Raw genomic sequence first — 19,747 nt, 5'->3', positions numbered from 1 at the left:
TTCAGACAAACATTGTCTAGCTCTGCCACCGGTACGCTCAGGTCAATCCAAACTTTTTTCATCTGTTGTTCCTCGTTGGTAGAACGCGCTACCAGTTCCTACTAGAGAAGGGACATCCCTCTCCATCTTCAAAAAACTCCTGAAGACCCAGCTCTTCAGAGAATATCTCCTCTCATAGCACTACTTACAACTAGCTAATTCTAGAACTTACCACCTGACTTGACTATATAAAAACAGCACTCACTAATGCACTTTTCCCTATTGTACTCTACCTTTTTAAATAGTTTTAAATTGTTCTAAAATTGTTGAGAGAATTGTTTTAAAAGCGTTAAACTGTTTACCAGGTTGTAAGTCGCTTTGGCTGAAAATGCGTCAGCCAAATGTAATGTAATGTAGATATCCAGCGTGATGTTTTTTCCCCATTGAGATCTGATGTGTTTTATTTTTTAAAGTGTATAATTTTTTGAGCAGTGTATAGTAAGAGTTAAGGTTTGCTCAGAAAGAGAAGAAGGTAGAATAAGAATTTATTAATGATATAGGTTACTTCAATTAACCAAAATATAGAATAATTGTCTTATTTTCTTACACATAGTGGCCATATTGTAATCTTACCAGATTATACTTGATGCCTTATATTATTAAGGTTGTCATGTGACTGTTCAAACTTTGAAATTGTTTTTGAATGATATTTCTATCATGAATAACAATAGAGATGGTCTATATTTTCACATTTGGTATCCGCCATATTGGATTTCAAAATGGCCAACATCAAGTTTGTTTGGAAATCATGTCAGTAGCTTCCTTGAGCCTAAAAATTGAGTGTTAGAACTTAAAAGACTTTTTTATCTTGTTTAATTTTGAAGTTGTATCAACAATTTTATTAAGAATGGTAGCCATATTTGAATTCAAGATGGCGGCCACTAGGGGCCACTATGAGTTGGGGTCCATTTACATTTTTGATCACTGGGGTAGTAGTATAACTGTGCCAAGTTTCATGCTTTCTGAACGATTCCGGTGCTTAGCCACTGTACTAATACTAACAGTGAGGTTTGGATGTGGAGGCATCATGGTGTGGGGCTGTTTTTCATCTCATGGTACTGCAGACTTCAAACAGTTGAAGAAATGGAGTCATTTTTCCCGGGAGAATCTTATGCCATCCACGAAGGATGAGACGTGGGTATAGACCTTCCAGCAGGACAACGATCCAAAGAATACAGCAAAGAAAACATTCAGAGAAAGGAAATCAGCCTGGAAAATCCTGACCCTGGTAATCTAGAAAGATTAAGGGCCACGAACAATGTAATGGCCCAACGAGGGGCGGCACCGAGCATGCATTTGAAAATCTCACTGCACGCAACACTAGACGAATGGGCCAAAATCTATAACTGATTAGTTTCGTCATACAGGAAATTTTGAAGCTGACATTAGGCTACAAACAAAGGGCTTTTCCAAGACTATTTAAGACATTTCAGTAGAGTATGCCTACTTTTTTCCTGTGTCATTCCACTTTATTGCACATAGCTTAACTTTATTTAGGCCTATATGACATGAAAATGTTATGCAAATAGCCTCAAGTATACTGAAAAAACTGTGATGGGGTTCAATCAATTATTTCCCATAGCCTACCCCAAAGCATTTTACGCGAAACACCGCCCATTCAGGAAATCCAGAAACGCCGCACTTCCGCTAACGTTGAAATCCATAAAATTGAGCTGGCAGCATAGCAGCATCTTTCACAATTGACACATCTACATAGGCTATCACCTTTCAACGCAGGTAATATTTTTTGGTATAAGTTTATCGTCACTACACTTAGATTAGCCTGTATTCAATAGCGTTATTCTTTGCCGTCAGTAACGTCGCGTAGGCTACACTTCCTAAAAGGGTGTTGTCTGCCAAACAAACTCATTTTTGCTTATTTGTTGTTTTCACAACCTGTACATAGATTACCCTGCTGTTAAGGGGCATTCATATTTTCTATATATATATATATATATATGTATATTATAGTTATCGTTCTTGGTGTGAACGACCCTAGGGATGGGCAAAGCAAGGCTTTGTGAAACACTGAAACGTTCGACACCACAGCCATGAATTGTAGATGTGTTCCTGAACAAATTTGCTGTCAAAATGCTTCGTAGCAAAAGTTTCGAAATCTTGACACTGATTCGAAACGTCAGTTTACATCCCTACTGTAACCTAAACTCGGATGTTTAACAGCCATAGAGTTAACAGCGTATCCTACTTCCGCGTATTTGTTGGGTTTCATTCAGTAGGCTATCACATGGTGTCATTGCATTAACCCTGTGAAACCTGATTGTAATGTTAACCTGTTAAATGCCAGACTTCCAATGCAGAAAACGTTTTAGTCATTTTTAAGGGAGATATATTGTAATGTTTGGCCCAGTTGGGAGCTGAATGTTTGTCACTCTGCCCGAGCCATAGACATAAGTTTAAGTACTTAAACGGCACCGACAATCAAAAAATCAAGTGGAAACTAGATGTCAGAAGTGTGTAGGCCAATCTGCCCAGCAGCTTTTTCTACTTTGTCACCTACAGAGTTTGACAGGTACGATCTTTCAAAACGCCATGTTATTTCCCATAGACATTTGACGACCGAAGGTTGGATGGATACAGAAGTTAGGAGGCGGGACTTATTCTGGAGAGGTCTATAGGGAGGGAAGTAATCTCATCGCCCCCTACTGGTTGCCGTCCTAAAGCTTAGCGAAGTTAAACAAGTACACCTCGAAAGGGAAACTTGGCAGGATTAGATATATTTCCCTAGCCTGGCTCCGCCCTCCTACGTACTTCCGCTCAATTTTCCCTTCAGTACATCGTCTTGGTCTGCGGTATATTCACAGGTTTTCTCCTGCAAAAATCTGCATGTCCAATTAGCGAACAGAGGGAGTGGCTGAGAACGATGACGTTGAGGTTGTGCGCTAGTTTGAGCCAGACATACATCACAACCAAACGTTAGCGATTGGTTATGGCAGATCCAGAGTGGCTCTGGGCAGATCTTCAACAGAGTACTTGCCTTCAAGGAAGTTAACGCTTGGCAATGGAAAGTGGCCAGACTGTACAAAATGTACAAGAGTCTGGTAGGACCAGGATAATATGTCCCCCTCTGCTGGAGAAATTGTGCATTTCAAACTGTGGAAAAAGGTAACGATAAAGAACTTGGATTTGTTTACAAGCTAGCAAAACGGTTAGCATAAGTTCGGCAGAACAATGTGGATGTTACAAGGTAAGAAACACGATTTAAAACAGGTGGACGACTAAAAAAGAGGGGCCAGATTGCGGTCGTTACGCATGGACAGAGCTCTGCGTAACGACCGAGGCATGCACAGCCAATGGCCTTGCATAGCTGCAGTATAAAATTGGACACGGTGTTGTGGAAACGCCTCAGTTCCCTTCCTCGTTACTTCCTGCTACGTCTTGTTGCACTTCTATGGACAAAAAATAATATCTCTTTTTTGTGATTTTGACGATAACGATAATTAGTCGATATCCTTTAAAAAATTGTTTTTGTTAAAGTCTGAGTTACTTTACAGCTCATTATTTATGAATAGCATCATTACAATAATAACCAATAACCTAACCTAGACTTTTTAACCAAATCAACCAATGCATTGTCACTCTATGACACATTTCCAATTCTGCCCCGACTTGTGTGTGTGGCAATGACATGGTCTCAGCTACATTAGAGAAGATGAATAGGCCTAACAGTTTCCCAAGAGAAAGTCTGAAGCTGAAGTTCCTTTCAAACCTTTACATAGGATTCACTGTAAAACTAAGAGCAGACCAACAGAGTAGCCTACATCTCAGTTATTTCCTTCTATGTTTTGTTTTAGAGCAATCATGTAGGCTAGCATTCCAAGTTACAGAATAGAAACTAATGCGTTAGCTTATGGCTAATGTATATGAGAAATCCCATAGAGATGCTAACGTTTAGCATAATCGGTATAAACGTAGATATTTAGAGCGAACTTCAGTCCATTTACAAAAGAGTTACATGAGAATAGTTATTTGTTTACAACTGACTATTAAAATACTCAAAGGCTAATGTTTTCTCTCCGTATAATACCGTGTAGGAAAAAACGTGACTGTCTCATCAATGCTACTTGAACAGAAGTAGCCGCATAAAATTCCAAGTAGGCTACTCTCGCAGCACAAAATAAACAGGCTGCGTGGGACAACGTTGTGACCCACTAGTGATCACGTGACACTTGCTCTGCTGCACTTCTCCCGCATAGCCTACCTCTAACTATAACTAAGTTAGCAACTTTGTTGGTTGCAATGCAATTTCCCATTGCCAACCAACTAAGTTGTTTACCACCCTCAGAGTTTAGTGCTGGGCTGGTGGGTGCCTATTTCCAACCTTTCTCATGGCACATCAACGGTTAGACCAAGAATTCTCGTCGCAAATCAAAATTCCACTGGAGCTCCAAGCGGATTTGTACACGCAGCCTTACAACATTGTTTACAGCTCTTCGAGTCATGGTAAAATGTCATTTTTGGTACATAGCTAATTTAGATACACTTATGGTGAGGGTCCTTGCGTTTCTTTAGGAATCTGCTGTCTTGGTTTGTATAGAAATGAATATTAAGTGACACACACGTAAGAGGTTGGAAATACGGGACTGCTGGTAATGGGTGACGTTCCAATTTAAACTTAATTCATAATGGTCTCTTTAAATTTAATTCATAATGGTCTCAGAAAGGTCCTAAACATCATACATTTAACTTGTTCAAACCTACAGAAACCATGTAAATGCCTAAGCTTGTCTCAAGTTTAATACTGAGTTGAATTCCTTGAGTTTAATATCAAGGATGACATTTTACTAACATTCCTTTTACTTGGGATGTACTTTTTCCTACAGGGACTGTAAAAGATGGACCAAACGTGGGCCATAGCTCTCTTTGGTGGCCGAATAGCCTTTCAAGGCCAGAAACGGCATAATGTTGAGAGTTCAATCTCAGGTGCCTCCAAGTAAAGCAAAGCGTTGCAGTTGTCCGAGTTATCCCTGTAGTTCACTGTAAGTTGCTCTGGATAAGAACATATGACAGGCCAACATTGAACATAAAGATGTTCCAACTTAATTAGCCTTTTCTGCACATTTTCTTCCTCAGTGTTTTTAAAACGTACTGTAACTTTCTTCAGGCAAGGCCTTTTAACACTTTTTTTACAGTCATGTAATCTGTTTTAAAAAAGGAAATTTGCTTTTCTACTTGCCAGTGGTGGGTTGATTCAAAATTGGCTCCTCTTCCATTAATGATTTCTGTTTTACAGTGACAATGAATGTGGATCACGAAGTGTCATTACTTGTGGAAGAGATTCGGCGCCTTGGCACTGAGAGTAAGAATTTTGTATGAACTTTCTTCAGTACATTTCTCTAGACATGTTATTAAAGCGTTAGCTTGTGAAACTCTCATCTCTCTTTTGAAAATTATGTATGCAGGGTTGAACATATAGGCCTGTAGTGCAAGAATGTTGCTTTCCCATTTCTTTGAGACCCAAAAATCTTGTTTGTCCACACTGGAGTTTTTGCACTCAACTCCTAGACCAGGGGTGTCCAAACTTTTTGACTCAAGGGCCACATTGGGTTTTGACATATATACATACATACACACACACACACACACACTATTTTTTGTTGTGTGGCCCGCCAGCCAATTTTCAAAACCCAATGTGGCCCTTGAGTCAAAAAGTTTGGAGATAAAATATATATATATATATATATATATATATATATATATATATATATATATATATATATATATATATATATATATATATATATATATATATATATAATCTCGTTTGTATCATTTAAATGACAAAGTAATTTAGTTGTAGAAAATTAATTTCTTAAACACTGTTCATTTGATGTTGTTTAATTCATTTATAAATGGTGACTCTTTTGCCAGCTTCACTCAAATATAGCCTATGGCTAGTGCTGTGCCTGGCTCGTGCCCTCTCACAGTTTATAAGTGGTCAGTAGTGGGAACTACTGTTCCCATCGTGATTTTCTTTTAAAAGTTTCTTATTTAAAAAGTAGATATCAATTATCAACAATGACAAGCCAGCTGGAACCGGCTGTGCTCTCTCCCTCTCTTGCATGCACGCTCAAATGTGTTCCCAATTAAATGGAGTAGGCTAGCATAACGTAGTTAGATCTGCTGCAAAGGAGATGCTATGTAGGGATGTCCCGATCCAGCTTTTTGCACTTCCGATCCGATACCGATATTGTAGCTTTTAGCATCGGCCGATACCAATACCGGCCGATCCAAGCATGTATTAAAGATTAAAGATATGTACTTATTTTGTTGTTATACTCATGTTGAAAAAGGTTTTACTCTTAAGAACAACTAGCCAACTTAATTAGGTGAGTTTGAATAATCCACAGTGGTTGGTAATGAGAAGCTGACCTGTTTAACGGTTAAATAAACACAAAATAATAAATAGTCAATTAACCACACAAACTGAATTGGCATCAGTGCTCTGCTCTTGAACAACAAGAGTGTAAACCCAGGCTTAAAAAGCCATCAGTGCAAACAATATTGTAAACTGTATAAAAAAAGCAAAACACACAGAAAAGCTGAGTAGAAAATAGTCAATTAACCACACAAACTGAATTGGCATCAGTGCTCTGCTCAAGAGTGTAAACCAAGGCTTAAAAAAGCCATCAGTGTAAACAATATTGTAAACAATTATATATAAAAGCAACACACACAAAACCTGAGTAGAAAATAGTCAAATTACCACACACACACTGAATTGGCTATAACAACCCAAATGGTTCAGCCAATCAGGACGCAGGGCGGGAGTTTCATAGATGTGATATAGCGTAGAAGCGACTGTCACACTGTTATTAGCGTCACGGGTTGGCTTCGATGTGAGTGGTTGAAGTAGCACGTCAATAGATGACTGACAAGTGGCTTATTCAATCATATGCAAGCATTTTTTGATTAGGCCCAGCCTTCTGAAGCCACACTTTAATGGATCGGTTCCAGATGGATGAGTGGAGCTAGGCGGAGCGAAATTCGTCTGGCTAGGGTCATGTTAACTGGAAGCTTCTACCCTTTTGGATGTGTAGAGTTGTAGGCCTAGGTGCACTTAGTTGTTAGCGATTGACCAGGTTGCTTTTTGAAATTAAATGCGTTTGTTAGGCTAGCCGATTGTAAAAATAGGGAAATTAAAGTGCGTGCTGTGCCCATTACACAAAAATCTTAAATCGCGGAGATAACATTCGTTAGACAGGCAAAGCTGTCAGCAGCAACATGCATAAGACCCATAGTAAGAGGGTCTTGCGGACACTCGCGGTCGCGGTTAACATTAGGCTATATTAATTCAACTGTGACATGAAATGTTTGCTCGATAACTTTAAATTCTTAGTGGGACAGACAAGTGGGATGCTGGACAGGTCGCTAGGTGTGCTGAAAAACGATGACCGGATTTGGGGGGGGAAAGCTGAAAAAAACTGGAATGGATTACCTACATCGGTGCGCTGGAAAACACGGACCGGAGTTTTGAAAACAAACTGGATCGGGAGTTCGGATCGGGATTTTCCCGTGCAGGCCGATCCCATATTTTTTGCTAATATTGGTGGCCGATCCGATCCAGATATCGGATCGGGACATCCCTAATGCTATGTATCTCGACATTGACATTATAATCGCTCTCTAAGAAGAGTGTAAAGCAGTTTGCAGTAGCCTAAAGTTACTCACAACGTAGTTGAATTTTTCCCTGGGGATCAATAAAGTATCTATCTATCTATCTATCTATCTATCCATCACTGGAAAAAAATAGTGAGCGGCCTATGATGACCTAATTAAATGCTCGGCAGGCCGGATTAAAGTGCGTGGCGTGCCGGATCTAAGATAAACTAATAAATGCTCTGCGGGCCAGATTAATAAAGTGCGTGGCGGGCCGCAGTTGGCCCGCGGGCCGTAGTTTGGACACCCCTGTCCTAGACCATTTCTTTTAAAAAATGTAGGGAAATCTTTGATGGTCAAGCAGACCGCATTTGGCAGATTGACAAGGTCACACTACTACCTCAAGTCTAACTACCTTAGAGAGGTAATCTGGAGAATACTATATGCTTTTTTTCAGATGCAGATGGGAAGATCAGTGTTACATTTGGAGTACTTTTCAATGATGATAAGTGTGCCAACTTGTTTGAAGCCCTTGTGGGGACCTTGAGGGCAGCCAAGAGGAAGAAGATAGTAACATATCAAGGAGAACTGCTTCTTCAAGGTGTCCATGACAATGTTGATGTTATTCTCTTGTAGGATTGTCAACACACTATTTCCTCTGTATTTAACAGAGTTTAAGCAATGCCTTCAGTATCCCTTATCAATCCATTTGATAATGCTATGATGTCTCATTTTGATATGGAAATGTCCACATTTTTTAAGAAATCATTTTTAGCCACAGGAAAGACTGTATTGTGCAATTATGTCAGTTGCAGACTTGATGCTCAACCAGTGATTTCATTGGTAATCCTTTTGATATTACCACTAATGCCAAAACAGAGGTTCACTCTTTGTTATAAATACAAGAATGTCTATCTTTTGATTTCCATGTCTTGTTTCATATTAAATCAGACCATTGTATTGTACAGTTCATCCAAAGAATAGTAATCAGGCAGATTTGAGTCACATCCACATAAATGAAATTATGTCTTTCATACACATGTTAAAGCATTTTTTTTTAAAAATAAAATGTTTCTGTATGGAATTAAACTATAAGCGTTAACTTTGTTGTAATATCAAACTTTTGGCAATTTAAAGCAACACCAAAGAGTTTTTTGTCCCGTAAAATAATGTTTCCAAAATTGTTTCCGTGGTTCATCAACTCGTAACAGGGTGAACGGCACTTCTGCATTCGCTTCGCGGCCCTCTATCGGCTATAACCGCACTATGTAAGTTTGCCAGATCGGGTAGCGGATCTGTAGTTCGATGGAATGAGACATAAGAAACTACAAATTTGACTTGCATGATGTCGCAATACATCTTACTTTCATAAAATCATGCAATATATTCTACCTTGTCTATGGACATCGTTATTTGCAAAGCCGTTGCTGGATAAACAAATAGCGTGTGTGCGACAGAGGAAAAGTTCTTAACTTATTCAAATAATATCTAATTGTATTTATGGAAGCTGGTTACAAACCAGAAATCCACCATGTCTATAGAAAGAAAGTATTTTAAAATCCCAACATGTAAAAGTTCTTCAATAATTAATTGCATCATGAAGTTTGTCTAATGCACAACTGGACTTACTTGTGTCCATGTTTAGATAACTGGATGTTTCATTAAACAAACAGGAACATTACACAACAGGTTAACTGGCACCACTAATAAGTAAAGATGCTGTGGCATTCATCACTCAGTGAAAATCTGTGAACAATGCTCCTCAGTATGAAATTGTGAAGAATATGGGGATTTCATCATCTTGCTTTGGATAGATAAGCAGTTTCTGCAGTGTAGGATGGTATGGGGGTGCATTAGTGCCTATGGCATAGGCATTTTGCACATCTGAGTGCTGAATGTGAGTGCAAGTAATGCTGAATGGTGTATACTCACTGCAAAAACTGCTTACCTAACCAAGTGTTAATTGTATATTAAGATCAATAATCTAGTTAATTTAAGGCGTACTATCAAGACAAATTTGCTTAATGTAGGCCTACTGCCAGCCAAATTTGTTAAGATCGTTTTTATAAATCTGAAATCTAAATCTTTGGTGTGGATTTGAGTGTATACATGCTCTAATGTCAAATCTGTGCAGTTGAATGTTATGTCAATGAGGTCCCAGGCCACCCTAAACCTGCACCCTAACTACAGCTGCACGTTGTTCTCAGACAGGGATGTTTTTTCTTGGGTATAAATATTCCTTTAACTTAGTAGCCCTGGATTATAGGTCTATTTTCTGTGTATGGAAAGCACACAAAGGACACATAGGCACACAAAGGAAATGTGGAGTAAACTCACTATGAATAGTTCCAAGGTCTAATTACAGACATCAATCAGTGGCAAAGAAATTTAAATAAGAGCTGTCTTTTCAACAAAATATGCTATTGTAATCATGTAGACTAGGTGCTGCATTGTTCCCATGGCCCTTGCAATATAATTGACATAATTATGTTCGCTTTCGATAAAAGTGCACTGCTCAAATAACAACTGTGTCTGATTGGAAATAGCAGCCTTATAATAAATTACAGTATTCTTTTGGGGGTAAGGGTCAGTCTGGAGATGCCGGGCTGCGTGCTGCATTCCTGCTTTCTTGACCTTTACAATCACATCCCTAAGCCTGCACAACTGTATTTAAAGCCTTCGTTCACAAGAAAGCACTTCTGACACAATTTGGTTAGGGTTTAATAGTCAATGTAATTCCACTCATGGTTACGCCCCTGGACGTCGTAAATTAATGAAGCCTTTTCATTTGAGATTTGAGTGGTCTTCTGTCAAGGCTATCTATACTAGGCAGGGTTATGCATTATCTGAGGCTTGCTCATTGGGAGACTAAAAGGGGGCTAAACAAATACTGAGTGGAAGATGAATGTTCAAACATTTTGGACAGACGATACACGATCTATTTAGCTGATGAGAAGGCTTAATAATGAGTTTTTGTTTTTTTATTCATTTGTAGTATATAAGTGATTGTGGGTTGCATTTATGTCTACTTAGGCTACGTGCATTAATTCATACATTCAAGTTTTTATGGTAGTTAGGTTGTGCTTACCAAGCTTGCCGTTGAAGCGTGTACGTGCTAGGGGTGGAGTCGGCCTACGTCACCCATAGAGGAAACGCTAAAATGAAAACAAAACGCAGACACGCCTTCTAAGTAATGTACCTTGTTATCTGAATTTGGACTAGCCCTATCTAGTGACAGTGAGAAACAGTGATCGTGTGTCATCACCATTGCTCGAAAAGCAGGTGGAAGCTGTGCACTTGTCAGACTGTCCCATCGACGGCGAAAATGTCACTCAACACTGACTGATAGGCTGTGCTCATTTGTGATAGCAACACCATTATGCCTAACCAGAAAAGCAACAAAGGGAAGCGGAATAAACGCACAAACAGCAGTGGCGATGAACAAGAAAATGGAATCACTGCATCAGGAGGAGCCCAAGGAGGTGCAACAGCGTTATCGGGAGCAACGGTAGGACCATGCCAAAACAACACGGGTGGTGAGTAGCCTGTGTGTTGACTGCTCTGGATAATTAAACCTTAAACCTTTCATCTTCCTATAATCCTAACATGCGTTTAAAATGGTGAATACAAATTCCCGTACATTCCAGGACTTGCAAAGACATTTTATAACAGCTAGGCCTACAGCACAAAACAATAGCGGAAGGCTTTTCATAAGATAGCTTGTGTTGCGTAGTCGGTCGTGAATTGCAAACTCAGAGGCAGCTAACAATTTGTAGATTAGCCTACCTATGGCAAAATTATACAGATAGGCCTACGTCACTTTTTAGTTAAGGTCTTGACCCGAGAAGGAGGCCCAGTCCAGCTGACATGGCTAGCCCAGGCCTACATAAAATCTATTAAAATTGACTTAATGTTAAAACAATACGTTAGTATTTTGTAGAGCTCTTCAACTTTTTGGGCCCAGGGAGAACACCCCCCCCGCAATAGGCTTTGAGCATGCTTAGGCCTACGAACATTTATTCTATGACAAATTAGAGTAGGCCTATTCTACAACTTTCTTTAAACCTAAATAGGCTATTTCAGAGATCGTTATGGAAGCATAGTAATTCAAATGGCAATGCAATTTGCAATTCAAAATTCAAAATGAATTTTGAAAAAGTTTATTTCATAAAATACACTTTGAACAAAGTATTTTCAAATTGCATTATTAAATTCCATATTGAATTGTCAATTGCATAATGCGGTGTCTTATTGAATTGCAAATTGCAAATCACAGAGCTTTCAGTGAACCCCATTGAAATTGATAGGCCAAAATTACATTATGATATTTTCCAACATCTCCAAAACTGGTTGAAGGACCTTCATCAAATTTGTCATACTTCACTACAAGCAAAGTCCTTTTAGGCAAGTCCCTCCACTCGGCGGCCATATTGCAACGCTTTTTGGGCACTCATCGGGCATCCTATTCGGCAGAAATGCGCGTGCGCAAGGCTTCACGACACAAATCTTGCTCCAGCGGTGCGTTCACAACACATGATTGGCACGATGTCTTTACAACACACCATATGATTGGCGCAATGTATTCACATGTCGACGTTTTGCTGAGGAAGGGGTGGGATATGTGTAGACAACGGCCATATTGGCATTACAAACTAGCCCCATGCATTTCTATGTAGGATTTTTTGAGTGCTGTGTCTCCTCATTAGAAAGTCTCTGCTACAAGGGCCTGATGAACTGATAAGGTACTCAATGTATGTGGGGTCAGAGGTCAAGGTTGCATGTGGTCACTCTTAAAATACAATATTTAGATAATGGGCCCTATCGTGACAGTCTAAAGCGCATGGTCATTGGCGGATATTTTATTTAAATTTAGTGGGATGTCGCAACGGATGGCACAACAAGGCGTTCCTAGGTTTCAGTCATAGGTGTGTTTTGGGCATAACATCATTTGAACCAATGAGAATGACACCTGTCATTCCTTTTAACAGCTCGCAGCGCAATTTTAAACTGCTCATCGGTATTCTCTTAGTCAGCGGCGCATTTGAAGGAATCTGCACGTGAGACCGTAATATTCCACGCTTTACTAAAACCTAGCATAGTATATAGCCTACACGCATTTGCACTCATCTATTATTTGAACTCATTGGCAAAGTGACACTAACTTCACAGTGGTTCAGTCAACGACAAAACAGTTATACCAAAGTCCTTTTAGGCAAGTCCCTCCACTCGGCAGCCATACCAACGTTTTATGGGCACTCATCGGGCACAGTCTTTGGGTCGAACTGCGCGTGCGCAAGGCTTCACGACACCAATCTTGCTCCAGCGGCGAGATCACAACACATGATTGGCACGATGTCTTCACAACACACCATATGATTGGCTCAATGTATTCACATGTCAACGTTTTGCTGAGGAAGGGGTGGGATATGTGTAGACACCGGCCATATTGGCGTGACAAACTAGCCCCATGCATTTCTATGGAGTATTTTTTGAGTGCTGTGTCTCCACATTAGAAAGTCTCTGGTTATACACAGTTAGTTACTTTCACTATTGACTGACAATGGGTTACCATCGCAGAGGAGTTGCTTACATCTTGTGTCAGTGCGTCTTCAGCTATGCTTCATATTTGCCTTTCGCCTCTCGCCTAATCACTTTTATACATCATTACCAATTTACAAATGATGGTGAATAACTACTCATTGTGAGATGTATTTCGTAATATCTTTATTCTAATTATGTTTCCTGACCCCATGTAATCTTGACCTTTGACCCCACAACCTTGAGCAACTATCATCAGGCTCGTGAAAAGGTATGCCAAGCTTGATGAAGATCCTTCAAACGACTCTCGAGATATTTGATATCGTTATGCTGCTCACCAAAATGCACCATAATGCATGTTTGCATGTGGGTGCTCCACAACTTTTGTGGATCCTTGATGCAAAAATGCAGCAGCACTCTCTACTGTAGATTTGACATGTGCAGCCTATTCAACCTAGCTTGGGTGAACCCAGATGAATCTGTTTGCAAATTTGAATTTGCTCTGCCAGTCTGTCTGTAAAGGATCCCATTGACGCCTGTTTGGAGACACCCAGGGATGGAAATGGGCATTGAAAACTGAGCATATTTCAGAAAATTATTGTGATACTCCTGTCAATAGTCCATATTTGACTGAGTGATTTACACTTTATCTAGCATACTGTTTGAATGAAAAGCTCTCAAAAGGGGTGTTGTTTTTTTGTTGCAACATTAAGGCCATTTTCAGAGAGTACATAACATACCCAGAATCAGAGAAAAGAATATAAATAAAACAGCTATAATAATAATAATAATAATAATAATAATAGTTAATAATTATTAAATATATCAAGTAAGATGAGGAAGTATAGATTATACAAGATGATCTCAAAATGGGACAATGTAGGCTATATAGGCTAACTGATAGCAAATGACAGCAGCTAGAACTACCACATTAACGTCCTGGGTTTTCATTAAAAACGGCAGGTATGTCTATGTTGAGTCTAATGGCCTGAGGGAAATAGCTCTTCCTCAGATACATCTGATCTCATGTCATTCTACAGTAAAAAGGTAGTCCTAGTCACAATGTTTCAAAGCTGTGCATGCCATATCAAAGGAGCCATGAATGTTGGAAGTTAGAAACAAAGGCGTGCTCTCCAAAATGTTTAAAATGGCAAGGACAGGACCATAGTTTGAAAACTATTAGTGATACAGATATTATATTTGGGATGTATTCATAAATTTGGCATAGGAGTACTGATTAATCTTTTTTTTTCTTATTTAATCTGAGAGGGTGGCCTGTGACGCTTTGACATGGAATGACCCTTTAGGCTCCAATCAAAGTATTAGAAAAGGGAATTTACCTCTTGTTATGAACTTGATGAGAATGATGATGATGACTGGTTAGACACAGGCAGACTTCACATGTTATGATCCATAACACTCCTGCTGTATTAAATCCCAACATTATATATTATATTATATTATATTATATAACATAATAATTACCATTTGATTCAGAGTGGTTGATAATTAACGCTGTTATAACAAGGAATAATCATGCTAGCCCATGCTGCTGTCCTTGCCATATTATAAACCTTGCTATTTCTATTTCCTCATAACGTAATTGTAATGGCATAAAAGCCATTTAAAAGACATTTCTATTTGCTCAGCTGAAAAAACAATACTTATTACATTATATTCTGCTGTAGGTCGTAATGTCCTTGGCATCCAGATTTTATTGCATGGTGTTTGAAATTCTGTGGTATTGTGGGTACATTTGTAGGGCAGAACTTAAAAAAATATATATATTGTTATTTGTTATAGCCTAATTAAGTGTGCTGGGTTACTGATACGCTGATGAGTCACGTTGCACCGTCCAGCATCTGGATTTCTTATTTTTTACAGTTAGGCCTGTTTGTTAATTTGTTTGTCTGTCTGTGCTAGGTTCGGGTACGCTGGCGAGTGACTCCTCTCTGTCCGCACATAATTGTTTTTGTTTGAATCTTTGTTTGTAAACTTTGTTGTAAAAGAGCTTAATGCTGAGTCAATTTCCCCTGAATAAACAATGGTTATGATGATAAAGAGACGCAAATGTTTTTTTTTTATTCTCACGGCTTGAGGCTCCAGGCTGTTAACACTAGAAAAACCCACAGATAGCCGTTGATCGCACTGGCCTGACAGTGAAATCACGCTATTGATACCTGAGCAATGAGCATGCCATTAAATGAGTGGGTTTACAATACCAATCACCAGTTTATATTCTTTGATTTTCAGAGGCGCCCTGTGCCACTCCTCTTGTCTGCAGTTTTGGAAGACCCATCAACCTTGATAAAGATGACTACCAGAGGGTGCTGTGCAATAGTGAGGTCTGCCCCTATAGCAACTGGATGCACCTGCAGTGCTTTTATGAATGGGAAAGCAGCATCTTAGTGCAGTTTAACTGTATAGGACGGGCTCGGAGCTGGAATGAGAAACAGTGCCGGCAGAATATGTGGACTAAGAAGGGTTATGACCTTGCCTTCCGTTTCTGTTCCTGTCGCTGTGGTCAGGGTCATCTGAAAAAAGACACAGACTGGTACCAGGTCAGACGCATGCAGGATGACCGGAAAAAGAAATTAGTGTTGGAAAAAAGTGTGGGGAAGTCCATGAACTCTTCAGGAGGGGCCACAGGTGGCGAACCCTCAGAGGACCCCAAAAAATGGAAGCAGCCCACCAGCAATAAGTTGGTTCCTCGAATTCCCAATCATGAACCATACCATCGGCAGTTGGTTGACATGCAGAACTCTCAGGAGAGGGGCCATGGAAGCTTGCTAAATATTGCTAGTAATCTTGGTTGCCAGTCTCCTAATGATTTATCATGTCTGTCCCCCCCTTCATGCTTTCCCTTTATGTCCCCCAACACTATCATGGGACCTCGTACTTCTCGACACTTGGGTGAGTTCTTGAAGAATGCTATCCACATGGAGAATCACAGAAAGAGTGTTGTGGCAGGTGGAGTATCTGGCCGTGGTGGTCACATGGAGCATTTAGGTGGGCTTCCACTACCACGCCTTGCCCCAGGGGACAATCCTGTACAGTTCCTTCGGAGACTTGACCTGTCTGAGTTGCTTACTCACATCCCCCGACACAAACTTAACACTTATCATGTTCGAGTGGAAGATGATGCCTATGTTGGACAAGGAGAAGATCTTAGAAAATTTATCCTTTCTGCCCTCACTGCTTGCCATCGCAATGTGGTTAACTGTGCTCTTTGCCAGCGTACACTGCCCATCTTTGAACAGTTTCCACTTGTTGATGGAACACTTTTTCTCAGCCCCTCTAGACACAAGGAAATTGAATATGATGTCCCATGCCATCTACAAGGTAGTAATACTTGATGTTTCTGTATTCTCTAGTTGTTTTAAGTCAGGCATCAGTCTGATAAATGCTGTTTGTTACCTTTGGTTTCAAGTGAAGTGTTGTTTACAAGTGTAGTCTACTTTATTCCTAAACAGAGGTCCCCAAATAGTTTGGCCCAAGGGCCAAATTATGTCAAGCATGTCAAACCAAAGGCCAAAGCATCCAGGATTAAACATGCATACACCTGCAAACATTTAAAATTTTAAAAATAATCATCCTTAATAATTAATAATTATCCTTAAAAATAATCATACTTATGCACATTTCGTCTGACTCTGGCCAAAAACATTTTCATTTACTGCACCTCTGAAGGCAAATTAGCAATATTGTGACAATATGATACCTGCCCAAATTATCTTGATACTGATACTAAAATAATTCTAGTATAAGGCAAAAACCAACGCATCAGCAAAAGTACAGGAATGACCAACATGGAACTTAACATTTTAAAAATCTGAAAATATTTTGCCATTGTCAATGTAAGATGCTGGATGTGAAAACAACCCATGTATAATGACTTAGCCTACTGTGCCATAGTGTGTTCAGACATAATGTAATTAAGCAATAAGCCCCGAGAGGCTGTAGGTTACACTGATTTTAGAACAGCTAAAGGGTGGTGTTAGGCATGACACGCTAGAAGTGCAACATTTGTTGGATGCCCTGTTTCAATTTTCTTTTTTTCAATGAGAAATATGACGCAGATTTAACTGATTCAATGTAGTCAGAGAGCATTCAGTACTCCACAACAGTTGCTCGATTGTATGCAGTGAGGATTGTCATTAATACACTGGTAGGGCTGAAACGATTCATCGAGTTACTCGAATAACTCGATTACAAAAATTACTCGAGGCAAAAACCCTGCCTCGAAGCCTCGTTAAATTCCAATGACGCGCACTATGCACGCAGGGATTTGATTGTACCACACGGACCGTTGTTCAGGAAGCACACCACTAGCGCGTGAATCGTGATAAATTCTGAATTTAGCTGGCGCGATGGCGGAGTCAAGATGTCCATAAATGGCAGAGAATGTCTAAAGTTTTCAAGTAAAGTTTTGGGATCTTTACATACTCAAAAAGGAAAAGAACACAAGCATCTGAACCGAAAAAATCCACTCCATGCTGTTTCACCAAGCGTCAATAAAGTAGGCTATCTAGCCTATCTGCGTAGCCTATAGCCTACAATGATGTTGGCTGATTTTAATCACATACTGTATTTGTAGCTTAAGAACCCCTTCTTATACACACATGCATGCACCCTCATCTTCCCTCACGCACCGCACGTGTGCACACACACACACATACACACAAGTTGCTAGGTTACCATAGCAAATAGGCTCAACCCAGAAATTATTTTTTAGTAGCCTAATGGTAAAATTATTTGTTAGTAGCCTAATGGTAGGCTATTTTTTAGTAGCCTAATGGTAAAATTATTTGTTAGTAGCTTAATGGCAAATGCTGCAGGTGTAGAAATCTACATAAAACAGATATTTACTTAGATGTCAGGTCTAGATTACAGCATGAAACTTGTTGTGCATATTAATACATTACATTGCTTTCCCTCTTCTCCCTCCCAGCACTTAACAACAGTATGGACAGCTTTGTTCGCTCAGCTAAGTCATGCACAAGAGGCTGCAATTTTACAGAGCGCATTTTGAACATTATTTAATTGTTGGCACTGGCACTTATAAACACTAAATAGGTAAATTGCAATAAATGGGCTTAGTTTTGGAGCCAAATGTTGGAGTTAGAATAAATACCTCTGTGCCAATTGCTTGATCATTTTACAGCCATGTAATTTTCGTTATGCATTATTTGTTTTGGTTGTTTAAAAATGCAAAAACAAATTTATCCGATTAATCGATCGATAAAGTGCTAGATTAATCGATTACAAAAAGAATCGATAGCTGCAGCCCTATACACTGGCATTCTTGTCCATGCGTGGCAGACACACACATGTCGGCGTGGGCCACTCACTTGGCTCTTGCGGGCCGCTATTTGGGGAAAACTTGGTCTAAAACTAATAATAATACAGTTTCTTGCCAAAATTGCACTTCTAAAACTTCTACTTCTAATAGTCCCGGTGCTTAATTATGTTTGGCTTAATTGCATTCAATGTCGTTGTAAAGCCCAGCACAACCCTTCATGTTAGAAGCTATTTTTTACAGTCTATGGTTAGAAGTCAGAAGTTAGAGTTGCGGTGTCTCGATGTTACTTGGCAACCAGTGAGCACCCTTTTCTCAGCTGAACAAAGTTGTGCACCAACTCCTTGACCTTTTTAAAGATCTACTATGCCTTGTTCAGACTGCCATCCCAAATCCATTTTTTACATATCCAGACAACTAGGCACAAGTCCATAAACAGTGTGGTAAAGTGTGATTAAAATAGCTATGAATAATATGATTATTGTGCATGGTATTTATGTTTTGGATCTACAAGTATTTGGCTGTACTTGGGTGTGGTGGAGCAGCAATAACATTGGCCCCTGAAAAATGGTCGGCCTGGGTTCAAAGTTGCAAGTACCTGTCACTTTGGATAGGAGTGTCTGTTAAATCACACTCGCTCAATAACTATTTTATTTCACCATTCTATTTTACTTGTGTTTTATTTTTTTTTACATTTTACATTACATTACAAATACAGTTTAAATGTCGGAATGTTAGGAAGATGTGGCTTGTAGAAAATGAGTTCGTAACTTACATTGCTGAATGTAGGGAAATTCTACAGATGAATCCCAACTAATGTTTTTTCTATGCATGCAGACAGCAAAGACTGAGCTGTATTTCGCATATGTCCTTTGCTGGCCACCGTTATTTCAAAATGGCACACGGAGAGTCGCCCCTACGCTATGTAAATGTAAATGAGGATTTCTAAGCCAATAGGTATGTTTCAAATTGGTGGTGGTGGTAATTAAACATGAATGGGGCCACATTTATGAATGGGAAATGTTGATGTTGATTTTGTTAACAAACAACTGAAAATGTTACACAAGGGACCTTTAATATAACATTTTAACATAGAAATGTAATCAACTTTTCAATAATAGAATGTTAAAAAAGCGGAACAGGTGAACAGACAGATTCTTCAAGTTTAACTTCAGCTGCAGTATCAAACAAATGCTTCCCAGTGTGGGACATTCACACATTACTAAATGCAAAGTGTATGGAACAACAGTTTTC

The 19,747-nt window shown here is 39.4% G+C and overlaps 2 protein-coding genes across 5 annotated transcripts in view; both read left to right on the top strand.

The window, feature by feature from the left end:
• Window positions 1–1,631: 1,631 nt before the first annotated feature.
• abracl (ABRA C-terminal like) lies at window positions 1,632–8,745 on the top strand. 2 transcript variants are annotated; one of them, XM_042095050.1, is made up of 3 exons: window positions 1,632–1,776; window positions 5,291–5,356; window positions 8,114–8,745. In XM_042095050.1, the coding sequence occupies exons 2-3, from the start codon at window positions 5,296–5,298 to the stop codon at window positions 8,290–8,292; spliced, it is 240 nt and encodes a 79-aa protein (XP_041950984.1). In that variant the 5' UTR covers window positions 1,632–1,776; window positions 5,291–5,295; the 3' UTR covers window positions 8,293–8,745. The 2 variants fall into 2 exon arrangements, with proteins under 2 accessions (XP_041950984.1, XP_041950985.1); XM_042095051.1 differs by lacking the exon at window positions 1,632–1,776 and adding an exon at window positions 4,782–5,036.
• A 2,060-nt stretch (window positions 8,746–10,805) lies between these two features.
• The window catches only part of heca (hdc homolog, cell cycle regulator), a 37,801-nt gene continuing 28,859 nt past the window's right edge, over window positions 10,806–19,747 (top strand). The window contains exons 1-3 of one of the 3 annotated variants that reach the window (XR_006032316.1): window positions 10,806–11,192; window positions 15,448–16,536; window positions 19,331–19,450. Coding sequence is in view for 2 of the 3 variants with exons in the window: in XM_042095024.1 (XP_041950958.1) it covers window positions 11,036–11,192; window positions 15,448–16,536 (1,246 nt within the window). In the remaining variant the exon portion in view is untranslated. The remainder of the gene's footprint in view (window positions 11,193–15,447; window positions 16,537–19,330; window positions 19,451–19,747) is intronic. The other 2 variants (XM_042095024.1, XM_042095025.1) reach the window with 2 other exon arrangements.

Source organism: Alosa sapidissima, chromosome 6 (genome assembly GCF_018492685.1).
Source record: "Alosa sapidissima isolate fAloSap1 chromosome 6, fAloSap1.pri, whole genome shotgun sequence".
Lineage (NCBI taxonomy): Eukaryota > Metazoa > Chordata > Actinopteri > Clupeiformes > Clupeidae > Alosa > Alosa sapidissima.
Note: the sequence above shows the minus strand (reverse complement) of the source record. Positions and strands in the feature narration are given on the sequence as shown.